We start from the raw sequence: 12,642 nt of genomic DNA on the forward strand, positions 1-12,642 counted from the left end.
ACAGAAGAGAATAGATGGTTTCAAATTTCAATGTGAAGCTCTGAAATAGCAAGGAGCGTGCATTAATTATACGCAATCGAGGAGAAACTTATCCCGGGTTGACGAATGAGATTTGTACAGTCGAACAAGTGTCTAAAACTTTACAATTGCTTATACTGGAGCAGTTGCTTATACTAGAAATGATCGATATATTCCTCGATGCAATGTCTAATTTTACACCCTGTGGATACAACAAGCTGACACAACAATTTCATACGATACTATTTCTAACAATACGGAGGTCAACTTGGGATGAACAATTATTATTTATAAAGTCGTAATTATTGTCAGTTGCATATAAATAGAAGAAAAAACTATATGTGTATATATATGATATTTTATATAATATAATATTTTACATAAAGCAAAGGTTAATGATGTCATGTCATTACAAAAAACAAATATTACTGCATATATATCGGATATTTACTATGTTGTATAATTTACTATACATAAAATATAATAAATTATACAAAATATAAATTTTATATAAACTAATATAATATAGAATATTATATTATACCATTGTGATGTATTTTATATTATATAATTTATACAAATTCACATATCGATTTTTTATTTTATAGAAATTACATGATTCCTTAATATTTTTTTTACATAATTTTTAATTTAGTTTGATATTCATGTTAAAGTTACGTCCTAAATTTTATGAATTAAAACTTGATATCTGTAATAATGAATATCGTGCTGACACTATTAAAAAAATATGACTCAACTTCTGTATTATGCAAAAATGCAAGATATTCACATGTTTTTATGTCAATGATTTTGCATGTCATAAAAAGTCTATTAGAATAAAATGACATGTCCTTTCACAAAAACATGACCTCAAAATATTTAAATTCCTTTTATTAAGTAATTTTATTAACATCACATTAATAACATAATGAACTTCACGAACAATATATTTTTTTACAATTCTTCGTTACGTAACTCTAACTTTACTAACAATTGAATGTATAAATCCTACAAGTTTTAAAAATATGAATAGCATCGTATATCCGATATAAACACACACTGGCACAATTCTAAACAATTCACATTGCCATAAGAACATTGCATCACGAACAAAACCGAGTGCAGCCGTGGGAATGTAAAAATCATCGAAACAAGGGAAAAAATAGTTTCACGGTATAGCTACTCTTTTTTTCTCTCCAATATCGACGGGGCATGCATGTTTAGAGTTTATTATTTCGCGATTTCGCGATCGGCACACAGCCGTGCCTCCGATGCCATGAAACGAGCTGTAGGTTCAACCGCACGCAGGATGCCCTGCCATCGGGCGGCTGACCTCCAACATCGATTAAGTACGCATCAGAGCAGGATGCACAATGCGAAATGGAGCAAGACAAAGCGATGTCGTGAAGAATGGGGTATCCCCTCTCGTGGCTCCTCGCCAGATGCGATACGAACGGGCATGCGCACGTTACACGAAACGCGTCTGTTACGTCGTGCGTTTCTCGAGGCCTGACGAAAAATTTCGTGTCACATCGTGCGCTCGGCGTACGTTACCGTTCTCGCGGTTGTCGCTAGACAGAGTGTACGATCCACGCCGTCGTGGCCTACGCCACATCGATCGGCGGTATCGTGGACCTCGCAACGGGTGGATTTCGCGATACATTGTACAATAATACAGAGAAATGCGAAGAAGAAAACGGAATTCGAAGCGCGCGAGCAAGGCAATGACGGAAGCCAGTCTGTGACAGTGCGGGAGTTACTCACGGCTTGTCAGGTTGCGATCTGCGGACCTTCTGCTCCGCCTTCTGGATCTCCTCCGCCCTCGTGACGCTCTTCGTCCTGCGTATTCGCATCCGTAACACATCACTGTGCTCGAACTCGATCGTCATGTCGTCGTACCGCGCGCGACGACGTAGAACATAGAAGCACGCGTGTTTGTGGGCCTGAGATGCACGGCGCGCCACGAGTTACTCTCGGCGCGCGGCAAAAGGAGAGAGACAGAGAGAGAGAGAGAGAGAGAGAGAGAGAAAGAGATGACTTGCGAGCGAGAGCGGAAGCCGACGCACGTTCCGGAGTTGGTGAGACTTGCACGCGCGGCGACGACGGCGGCGACTGATATCGATAACGAGGAATCCTCCTCCTAAGTACTCCCAACGCGTGAGAGACGTGCCTGCCGAACGATGTGCGAGTGGTATGAAGTTATCTCCGTACGGCCTTCACTCACACAATCGACACGCTCACAGCGTGGTAGCGACGATACTATCGAAGAAGAAACGCAGCTATCTTCTTTCTCTTTCTCTGTCTCTCTCTTTCTTTCTCTCTCTCTCTCTCTCTTTCTCCTTCCGTAGACGATGTCTGTTTATCTATTTTTCGTTTCTCGACGGATAACGGTCATCGATAGATAATTGGCCTTTGAGATTATATGTGCTTTGGGAACATAACTGAGTCACGTGTACATTACCCTTTGAAATTATCTAGAGAGTCAGCAAAGCCAGTAATATTAGCTAGTTGTATTATAACTTATGAATCATAAGAAACAACTAGGCTGTATTTTAGAAAAATTATTGCGATTCTATATAATTAATTATCTGCAATCATTGTTAAAATAATTAAAAAATTATTATTATTATATAATTAATTAATAAATATTAAAGTTAAAATAATTTAAAAATTATTATTATTATTATATAATTAATTATCTGCAATCATTGTTAAAATAATTAAAAAATTATTGTGCGATTTATGATAATTAAATTATAAATATTAACGATTCACATGTGCTTTATAAATATGCATAAGTCACGTCATACATTTATTTATTTCCTGGAAACTATCTTGAATTAGCAAAACCAGCAATATTAATTAGCAATATCATAAGTAACAACTGGGTGTTTTTTTTGAAAATTATTACAATTCTGTGTAACTAATTATCTTATTATGATGAAAAAAATGAATTAATTAAAACGTTGTCAATTTATGAACGATAATTAAATTATAAATATTAGAATTTATGAACAATACAAGTCTCCCTTCCCTCTTCTCCCTATCTCTTTCACTCTTTTTTTAAAAATATGAAATCAATTCGAATGATTTCCTTTATTGTTAGCTTTAAAATCTTTTGGATAATGTCTGTAATTAAAATAGGTAGTTATAGTCTATTGTAATTTGATTTTACGATTCAATTTTACAATTGTACAATTGTATTTTATATACTATATAATAGCTCTTTTGTTCTGGCATAAAATCTGGTTTTTGGCATAAAAAATTACTACGCGCAACTTTAGTAAGGTTGAAATATTATATATATATATATATATATATATATTTTCTCACTTATTTCTACGAGCGAAACAATATCTGACATATATGCGAATATTAAATTTTTTAATATCGCTTCGAATAAATATTTTAATTCCGTTTCTATAAAACTTCATATAGAGGCACTTGTTTATAAATTGCCACTTAAAAAGAAAAAGATGATAAATAACATTTCATTTATAACCTCTAATTACAAATCAGACATTCAAGCTTTCTCTATTTATGAGAATGACTGCGTCTAGCAAAAGAAACAGATTTGCAACTTTTATTAAATTATTTAATATTATTGGTCTAAATATTCAGATCCAATGAAAAATTAAGAGCAAGATATTAAACCAATCATATTAAACAATTTTACAAAACAGTTGCAAAACTGTTTTTTCTGCTAAACACAGCTATTACTTTGTCATTCCCATATCATGTATTACGATAAAAATAAGATTCCAATTTCATCGCATCAATCGACGCCTGTTTCATATTACGATCCAATTTCGACGAAAGTAGGTGGCGAGTCGTCGGTCATTCCTTAAATCAAACATTCGATAGTGACACATCCCAAGCGATAAGGTCCCATCAACGACGAGGTAATCACTGTGTCGTCACTTCCATTAAGATTTCAGATAGCGTACTACTGTCACTTCGCCATGGAACTTCGATTTCGGGCTCCTAACTTCTAACTCCGGATCTCCCAAAGTTCGGGGCAAATAAGGCCCGTGCCCAGGCGGGTGAGACAATTTCGCAAATGTTCGCTAGAATCGGTCGCCGGAAGGTTGAAAGGCACCGTCAAGCCAAACGAGACGAGAGGAATGTCGAGCTAATTAAAGTACACAGAGCGGCAGGGCGCTGATGCCCGTAAAGATCCTTGGAAAATGTATGAGGGATCTACCCTCGTAGATTGCGGGCTTACCGAGCGGTGACGCGTACGAGTTTCCACGATCCGTTATTATATAGGGACGTGATGTGCTGCGAACTGTTTAGGCCGATTTTCTCCTGAGTCGGATCAAAATCCTTCAACCTTTGAGGATTGTGTACACAAAGGATGCATCGCGAATTATTTCTTTTTACACTCGTTGCATTTCAACAACTTTAGTGCAAAATGTTTGGAAAAATTCTTCACAATTAAAAGATTTATTAATTTTATCACAAATTTATGATTACAATAATTGAAATAGAGAAAAATAAAATATATAATTACTAATAATAATAATAATAATACTAACGATTGATCTGTTTTCTGTTCCTATATTAGAACTTTCTTCCTCACTTTCGACAAATATCAAATATATATTTACCTCACTTTAAGTTCCAAAAGTGTATACTGATTTAGCCACAGAAAACAGATCTAATATTAATAAAATTTGCTTAAATTCTCACTAGCTTAAATTAGCAATACATCATCACGTTATTATGGATAATCAGTATATATAAGCTTTTGAGAAGAGATCTAATAGTCTTACACGATAGCAAATTATGTTAATTTATACGCTGTCAAAAGAGGAGATTTATTCCTGGTATGACACATGGACAGGTTTAAGAAAAGATCCTATAACTTCTTAAAATCATAACAAGATCTTCGGCACACGTTGTTGCTTCAGAATTGAATGTTTTTAATATTATAAGCGCTTGACTTTTGAAGAATTTTTGATATGTTATTGTAATTATTTGTAGACTATAATGTAACATTGAAAATGATCGGAGAAGGTCGAAACGTCTGTATTTGTATTTTTAGTTGAATATAATTATTTTTATAACTATTTTTAATATTTAATAACGATAGCGAAGATTATCTTGCTTGTGAGCCCTTTAACTGATTATTTTAATTTATTTAATCGAGTATTATTTATTCTTACATAACATATAAAAACGCATTACACGAATTGATCAATTTAATAACTCATTTAGCTTTATATATGTTTTCACATTTCCTGACTTATCAGCTCCAATCTAGTTGCCGAGCAAATACTAATCTTGTAGAGAACTTTAGTATTCCATCGACCGCCGAGTGGCAAGCAAACATTCGCTCGATGGTAAACTACTTGACGTAATCCTCATGTACGGAAAAACAGAATAGTCGCATATTTACCTATACACCCTTTGTAAATTTACTCGAAGACTCACAGTTGAAAATCGCATTTGTATGAAACGATGAAACCTTGGAAGAACAGACTAGCACGTACCGGTAGTACAATCTAGCTTTCCATTTCGTACCGCTGACGGTCATCAAAGTTCAAGATTATTACAGAATGTAAACCATTGTAAATGCGAGAGTTATTTTCTCTCTCGTAAACGTTCGCCGTTTCCAAAGACCGATTCTATTTCAGACTGACTTCGAATTTTATTCTCTACTATCAGCACCATTCTTACTATCAAATTATCACCTCGTTACAGCCTGACAAAGATAAAGCAAAGATAAAGTGTTTATACATTTTAATTAAAAATATTTAATGTAAATCACTTTTAATCGCTTAATCCCTTCAACTTTTCGTTTAGAGTAAATATTTTTATTAAAATTAGCTCTGTATTTTTAAAATATAATATCGTGAATAACACATTATTGTTAAAAAAATGCAAAATGAAATAATCATAAATTGCATCATCCTCTACAATTGAAGATTTAAGTATTTCTGACTATAATTTTGCCACCCTTTATCCGGATATAAGCGCTTATACATATTTGCTTATCTTTTTGCCGATAACACATAGCTTCGCGAATTAAATCTCACAAAGTTGGAGCGATAACGTCGGCAACGTGTGTTTAACAAGGCGTTCCACAAGAATTTCGCAAATAATCCCACGCGAATGAGGGCCGTTTTCATCTCGAAAAACCGGAAGCGGCACGTAGGCAATGCTGCACATTGCACATACTCCGGCACTTTGCCGGCGTTTCCTAACGCGAATTCACGCATTCCGTGCGGTCGTTCGGACCACGGTAGGGAAAATTCAGAGAGCGGAAAAGCATCTAAGTCGTTTGTGAACTCTCTTTACGGCCACAACCGCAGGTATTACCTGGTACTATACTGCACGTTATGCCACATACGCACGTCGCCTTATAGACGTCTGCCGAACCAACGCCGGAAGTTTGAGCGATTTGATGTATCGCTTTCTCTTTCTCACTTACTGCTGCAACTACTCCTTTAACGGGTATTTTAGGACGTTCGTGGAATGAGATATTCCGGTGTTTGGTACCCGAGGTCTCATCAAAATTCATCATTTATGACCAAATTTTCGAGCCATGATCCTATATGCATGCTGCTTTACGTGACGTACATAATCGACGAAGGTTTTATTATTCGACAATGAAACTCCGCTGGTAACGACTCTTGAATTGGAACTTCCAAATGTAAAGGAACATAAAGAGAGTAAATCCATCATTAATAGAATCCATTTTATTGACAAAGTAATATTTAAACTGGACATCATAATTTATGGATTAACTTCAATTGCATTTTAAACTTATCGGATCAGATTGTTTACATTCTTACAACGCAAATGTGTGTGTGTGTGTGTGTGTGCGTGTGAAATATTAAATTTAATTTAATTTCGTAATTCTATTCAATAATTCTTTAAATTCCGCTTTATCGCAAATGGCGTAATTGTACAAAAAGAATACTGTATGAGATATTAAATTTTATATCTCTACATATATAATATATATAATTTAATATTTGTTAATTTAGATTCATATGATCTCTAAATAGTGGCAAATATTCAATTTAATATGAACTGTGGAAGCAATAATAAATTTATTAAACTCAAAAACGTGCTTAGTGCCAGATACAAAAATAAATTATTATATATTTATATCTGATAATATACAAAAAGTAACACATTTTAAAAATATAAACACATCTTTTCCTCTCTCTCTCTCTCTCTCTCTCTCTCTCTCTCTCTCTCTCTCTCTCTCTCACTCACTCACTCACTCACTCACTCTCTTTCTCTTTTTATTTATTTAATTCTAATTAATTTATTATTATAAATTAATCGAGCTCTCAGTACCAGAAGAATAAAGAAGAATTGTACATTAATAATAACTGTGTACTAGCTTTCAGTTTCCTATTACTTTTGTAATATTATTTTTAATTTATTAATCTTCATCACTTTGCTATGTAGTAATTTTAAGAAAGTTCAGATTTTATATAATAGTATAAAGTATATAACTTTATAAGATATTAAGTATAATGATATAACATTACATTGTACTGTGTAAAAAATTTGCGTACAATTTACAGAATTACTTTTAGTTTTATCTGATGACAGATGCAACTTGAGTACGGAACATTTAATAATGTACACAATCATTGTCTGGCGACGGACAAACGCGCACGGGGAATGCACTTCGCTCTTAAAATATAACGTAATATATTCCAAGAAAAAAATGGCAAGTATCCATCAATGTCTAGCGACTTTTGCGGAACATCGAGTCGCATTCCTTATTGCCTTACGGTCGTGTGTCAGTCGTTTCCGGAAGAGACGACCGACTGAACTTTAACAGTCGGCTCCAAGAACAAGCTTCGAAACTTTTGCAATATTGGTCGAACCATCGCCACCCGGGATTATTGCCTCCTTGTCCTGTAAATCACCCCCGAGGCGAATTCAGTCACCAGGATCCGCACTTCGAATTCAGGCACCGTACACCCGAACGACGTGGTATCATCATCGCTTGCCCGCAGTAGGGACATTCTCGAGATCACGAGCTGCGATTAGTACGTCGACGATTAAACTAGCATAATCACGCGCGCAGGAAATACCGCTTTTAGCTAAATTTCCGCTATCCGTTATGGTCTCATTATGGTCCAATTCTTCTATACAAATATTGCGGATATATGTATATATATCCGCAATATTTTCTGTTTATCTCATCCTTTCCTTGCGATTTAGCATAATTATTGATAAAGAATATTAATTAAGATAAAATATAATTGAGAAAAAAATATTTGTCATGTTTTATATCGTTGTAACATTTCTAATTTCGACCTTTAGTAATATGATTTTTTTTTGTAACTTTTAGTATTTATTACTTAACATTAAAACCTAACTTGGCTTAGAACTAGAGATGTAAAATTACCGTCAAATTCAATTTGACAATTACTTACGGTAAAATAGTAATTTATTGGTAATTTCGATAAAATTTATTTTTTTATAATTTTGTACACAAATAGCTTTTACTTATGTTTCACATTAATGCATAATATAAAACAATATTCTTCTAATATTATCATTGAGAATATAAATCGCTGATAAAATAATAATAAGACTGTTCACTAAATTTAAAATCTAATCGATGCTAAAATCCGTTTTCAATATACTATATGGTTCCCTAGAGATTTGATACAGTGATTAAAAAAAAATAGAAAGCAATGCAGATTAAAATTTCCAGTATTTTTTTACATAATTCCTTGTTTTAAAATTTATATTTTAAAATTTAATTTTATACTGAATTACTTAAAATTATTCTATATTTCTATTTAGATATTCCTATTCTCTATTTAGATAGTCGCCAAACAAGCAAATAAATGAAAGTTTTATAAGTTTAATCGTAAAGTAAAAAATATACAAATACAAATTAAAAAATCAAAATATGTACAAAATAGTTTAAGATTACTGTACTTGTTACATTTTTTCAGAACCTTAATAAAAGAAACTTATTTGAAGTTTCTTTAGTTTAAATTATGTATCTAGTTTAATTATCATATTTTCAATATATATAATTTAATTCATATATTCAATATATAATAATTAAAAGAAATAATATTACATATTAATTTACATATTGATATACAATATATTATATCGTGTATATATCAATATGTAATATTAAAATGAAAAGGAGTTAAAATAAAGCATTTTTAATTTAATAATTAAAGACTAAATACATCAAACTATTTTATAATTTTTTTAAAATTATCATTTTACCAACCTTCAAAAATTACTGACTAATTTATCATAAATTACTGTAAAATTTGGTTATTTTCATCTCTGCTCAAAACCCTTTAATACCTTTGTTTTAATAATTAACAAATATATTTATATGCTCAATAATTACGCTTTCCTGACAGTAGAATAGAAGTAACAAAATGCCGAGCGGTCAAAGTGATAACAGTGGATATTGTCAGACACTTTGAAATTATACAATGAACGTGTACAATACATGCTACTTCGCGAATGAGACGTGAAAAACCGCTTGATCACGATTGGGCGTAACACCTGCTGGCTAATTTATTTAGTAGCCCAAAAGGGAGACAAGTTTCGACGGTGTATCGGCAGGTTTTCAGCACTTTGAAATATTACTGGCGTGCCGGTGGGCAGTCCGGTCCCTTTAGGCGAACTCCCGCGGGCTCGAATTAATTTCACAGGAAAACGAAGGGCGGCATATACGTTCGAGTTAGGACGGCCCAGACCTCCTAGTTTATCGGAACATGTCGCCGACTGTCCCATTATTTACCACTACTCAGATACTTCCTTAAACGGAGTTTAATTAATGAATGGCACGTCGAGGACCGGCGAACTCGAACTCTCCGTGGATTTGTTTACGTATGTATCCTATCGGCTTTTTGTCATCAACCGAGAGAGAGCGTCCCATTTTCGTTGATAAAGGTTCGCATAGATGTTGCACATCGCCACTATAAATCTCGCGATGCATCGGTTCTTTAGTGCACACCGCGAGATAATGACGTTATATTGCCTCCACTGGGAGTTTACGAAACTGTCGCAGTGTCTCGCCTAACTTTTCGCATCGATACGAATTGCGATCGCCGATACACCAGTGAATAAATTCCGCCCGCCATCAGTTTATTACGCGCCGAGCATCATTCCTGCCCAATGAATTCTTTTGTCACTTCAGACGGAAATTTCTATAAAGATCCTCCATTGCGAAATTATTGGCAAATTTGATGCATATGCACCCGTGTTATTAACGCTTTAAGAAACTTGCTTTAAACGCCCATGAAGGTTATTGCTTTTAAAATGTCGCATGCGCCGTTCATAAAAGGCGAAAGCAGCGAAACGTCTGCGTGTTGGTGCATACGTATTTTCAAGTGGATCAGTACACGAGCGCATTCTTTATTAATGCTCTACTTCAAACTTTTTGATAGCTGAATTCAGGAGACCTCACAAGAATGCTTTAGGTACTTCGAAATAGACTATTACACGATACTTTTTGTAACTCTTTGCCTTCTGAATAATTTTTATCAAGTTTCACGCTTTTTATGGCTATAACTTCTAAACAAGCACAAAGTATGAAACAGAAGAGACTTTACTTTTATACATTTTCTAGCTGTATCAAAAGCATTTTGATCTTGATAATATATCTTTTTTAATATCGTAACATTCGCTTTTTAAATTGATCTATTAATAAAACTGAAAGAATATCATTAATATCATTTTATGGTAATTGTAAGAGCGTATGCTTTCAACTGCTTCAAATTCAACTTGTAAACTATCGGGAGATATAACGACGTTGTTTGATATCCGCACTCGATGTAATTTACTGCGATCTATATTCAGGTCAAGACCTAAAAATCAGTCAGCGACGCAAATTAATCTATCGTCAGACAGGGGCAGAAGGAATCGACCGTTTACAAGCCCAGTGCAGGCTTACGGATTGCATCTAGGGTTAAGGGGCTTGCTCCAGAGTCTGAGAGCCAAAGAGGGTGCGGTCGCTTGCAGCGTGATCCTTCCTAAGCCGAGGCTAAGAGGCTATTAGTTAGCTCTGCTAGCTGCGACATAACCCGTAAGACTAACACGGTACTTACACCTTCCTGCCTCGTCGGGATCGCAGGATATTCAGCCAGCCGAGCTCTCGCGTATGTTTGCATGGGGGTTGTCTACGCTGATGGTGACTCCTGAACACGATTAATAGTAAGGAATGAATATCAAACAAGCTAACCGCATCTCCGTTTTCACGTTCCATCCGGTGCATGAAATTCCATTTAAGCCGGAATAATAAAATATGCATAGTACGTTGTAATAAATGTACCCTAAGTACGCGAATTGTACACAGTAGCATATGTAGGAAATATGACGTATAAAATACTAGGGTTAAAGAAAAATAACGTGTACACAATTAAATTTAACTGTAATATGTACAAATATAACATACAACATTTATGATGTCATGTTTTGTAATGTTACAGATATCACATTTGAAGAAAATTATTTTCGTTAAAATATCTTATAATTTTTAAAATATAGTAAAACGCTGAAAACATTTCTTAAAATTTCTCTCCCAAATAAGATAATTATTCTAATTGTTTAAAGATTAACGATTTTATTTTATCTTGTATATCTATAATTATTTAAAGAACGCATATTCCAGAAAAACAAAATAAAAAAATTGACCATAATGGTATGCTAGGATATTCTGTATGCATAATATATTTTACTACATTTAATGAAGAAAGAGGGAGAGAGAGAGAATACATTATTATAGACACCTCCATTAATCTAATAGCAACTGCCCGCGGTTGAATATTTTATTTCGCCGATGGTTGACGGAAAATGTGCAATTTTGTGGGAGCGGCGTAGTACTGCGAAAACGCGTGTGCATGTTTTACAAATTTGATTCATCGTTTCAAAGTAAAACTCAAATGACTCGAAATAAAGAGCGGAAATGGGTCGCCTGCATGCGCGAATGGTTGCACACTAATTAAATTAATGGGTAGCCGTTGGCAATGCCATTGGCAGGTCATTGAAAGTACACTCGTTATAGCTATAGACTATGCGAAACAGTACAATGTTCAGGATACGTGCCTTTTCGTTATTGTGTTTTATTGTTTCAATTTTTTCCTTTCGCCATTCCGAAAAAAGAAAGTCACGTCATACGTCCTAATATGAATCGCATAAATGTCAATATCCAAAAATCATCGAAATATATTGAAATATATTGAATATCGTCCCATTTGTGTTACATTATTGGAATTACAAGGAAACTGTCGAAACTGTTCCTCCCCCAATTTTGATGAGCTTTGGGATATATTGATGTAGAGCACCAAAAAATATAAAACTCATATTATTTATCTGCTTATCAAGTTTATGAATAATCCTTCGAAAATAACGAAATTTTTTATTTTCAACGAATAGCTTCGAAACTATATATATAAAAAATATTTTAAAGTTTTATACCAAAGCATTTTATACTTCTAATGATATAGTTATTTTTTTTAATGTCAAATTTTTTAATTCAATCCTATTCTCAAGTGTTGTTTCGATCCATAAATGTTAAGCAGACAAAAAATATGGATTAAATATTTTTTGATAATATAACATATCCAAAGACCATCCAAATCGGTGAAGGATAATTCTAACGAT

General features: G+C 33.9%; 1 protein-coding gene across 1 annotated transcript in view; it reads right to left on the minus strand.

Moving 5' to 3' along the window:
• mdy (diacylglycerol O-acyltransferase) overlaps positions 1 to 2,185 on the minus strand; it is a 101,875-nt gene extending 99,690 nt beyond the window's left edge. The window contains exon 1 of the mRNA XM_011065035.2: positions 1,783 to 2,185. Coding sequence (XP_011063337.2) covers positions 1,783 to 1,907 — 125 coding nt within the window. The 5' untranslated portion in view covers positions 1,908 to 2,185. The remainder of the gene's footprint in view (positions 1 to 1,782) is intronic.
• Between the last annotated feature and the right edge of the window lie 10,457 nt (positions 2,186 to 12,642).

The sequence above is a fragment of the Acromyrmex echinatior genome, chromosome 5 (assembly GCF_024713525.1).
Source record: "Acromyrmex echinatior isolate Ae372 chromosome 5, ASM2471352v2, whole genome shotgun sequence".
Lineage (NCBI taxonomy): Eukaryota > Metazoa > Arthropoda > Insecta > Hymenoptera > Formicidae > Acromyrmex > Acromyrmex echinatior.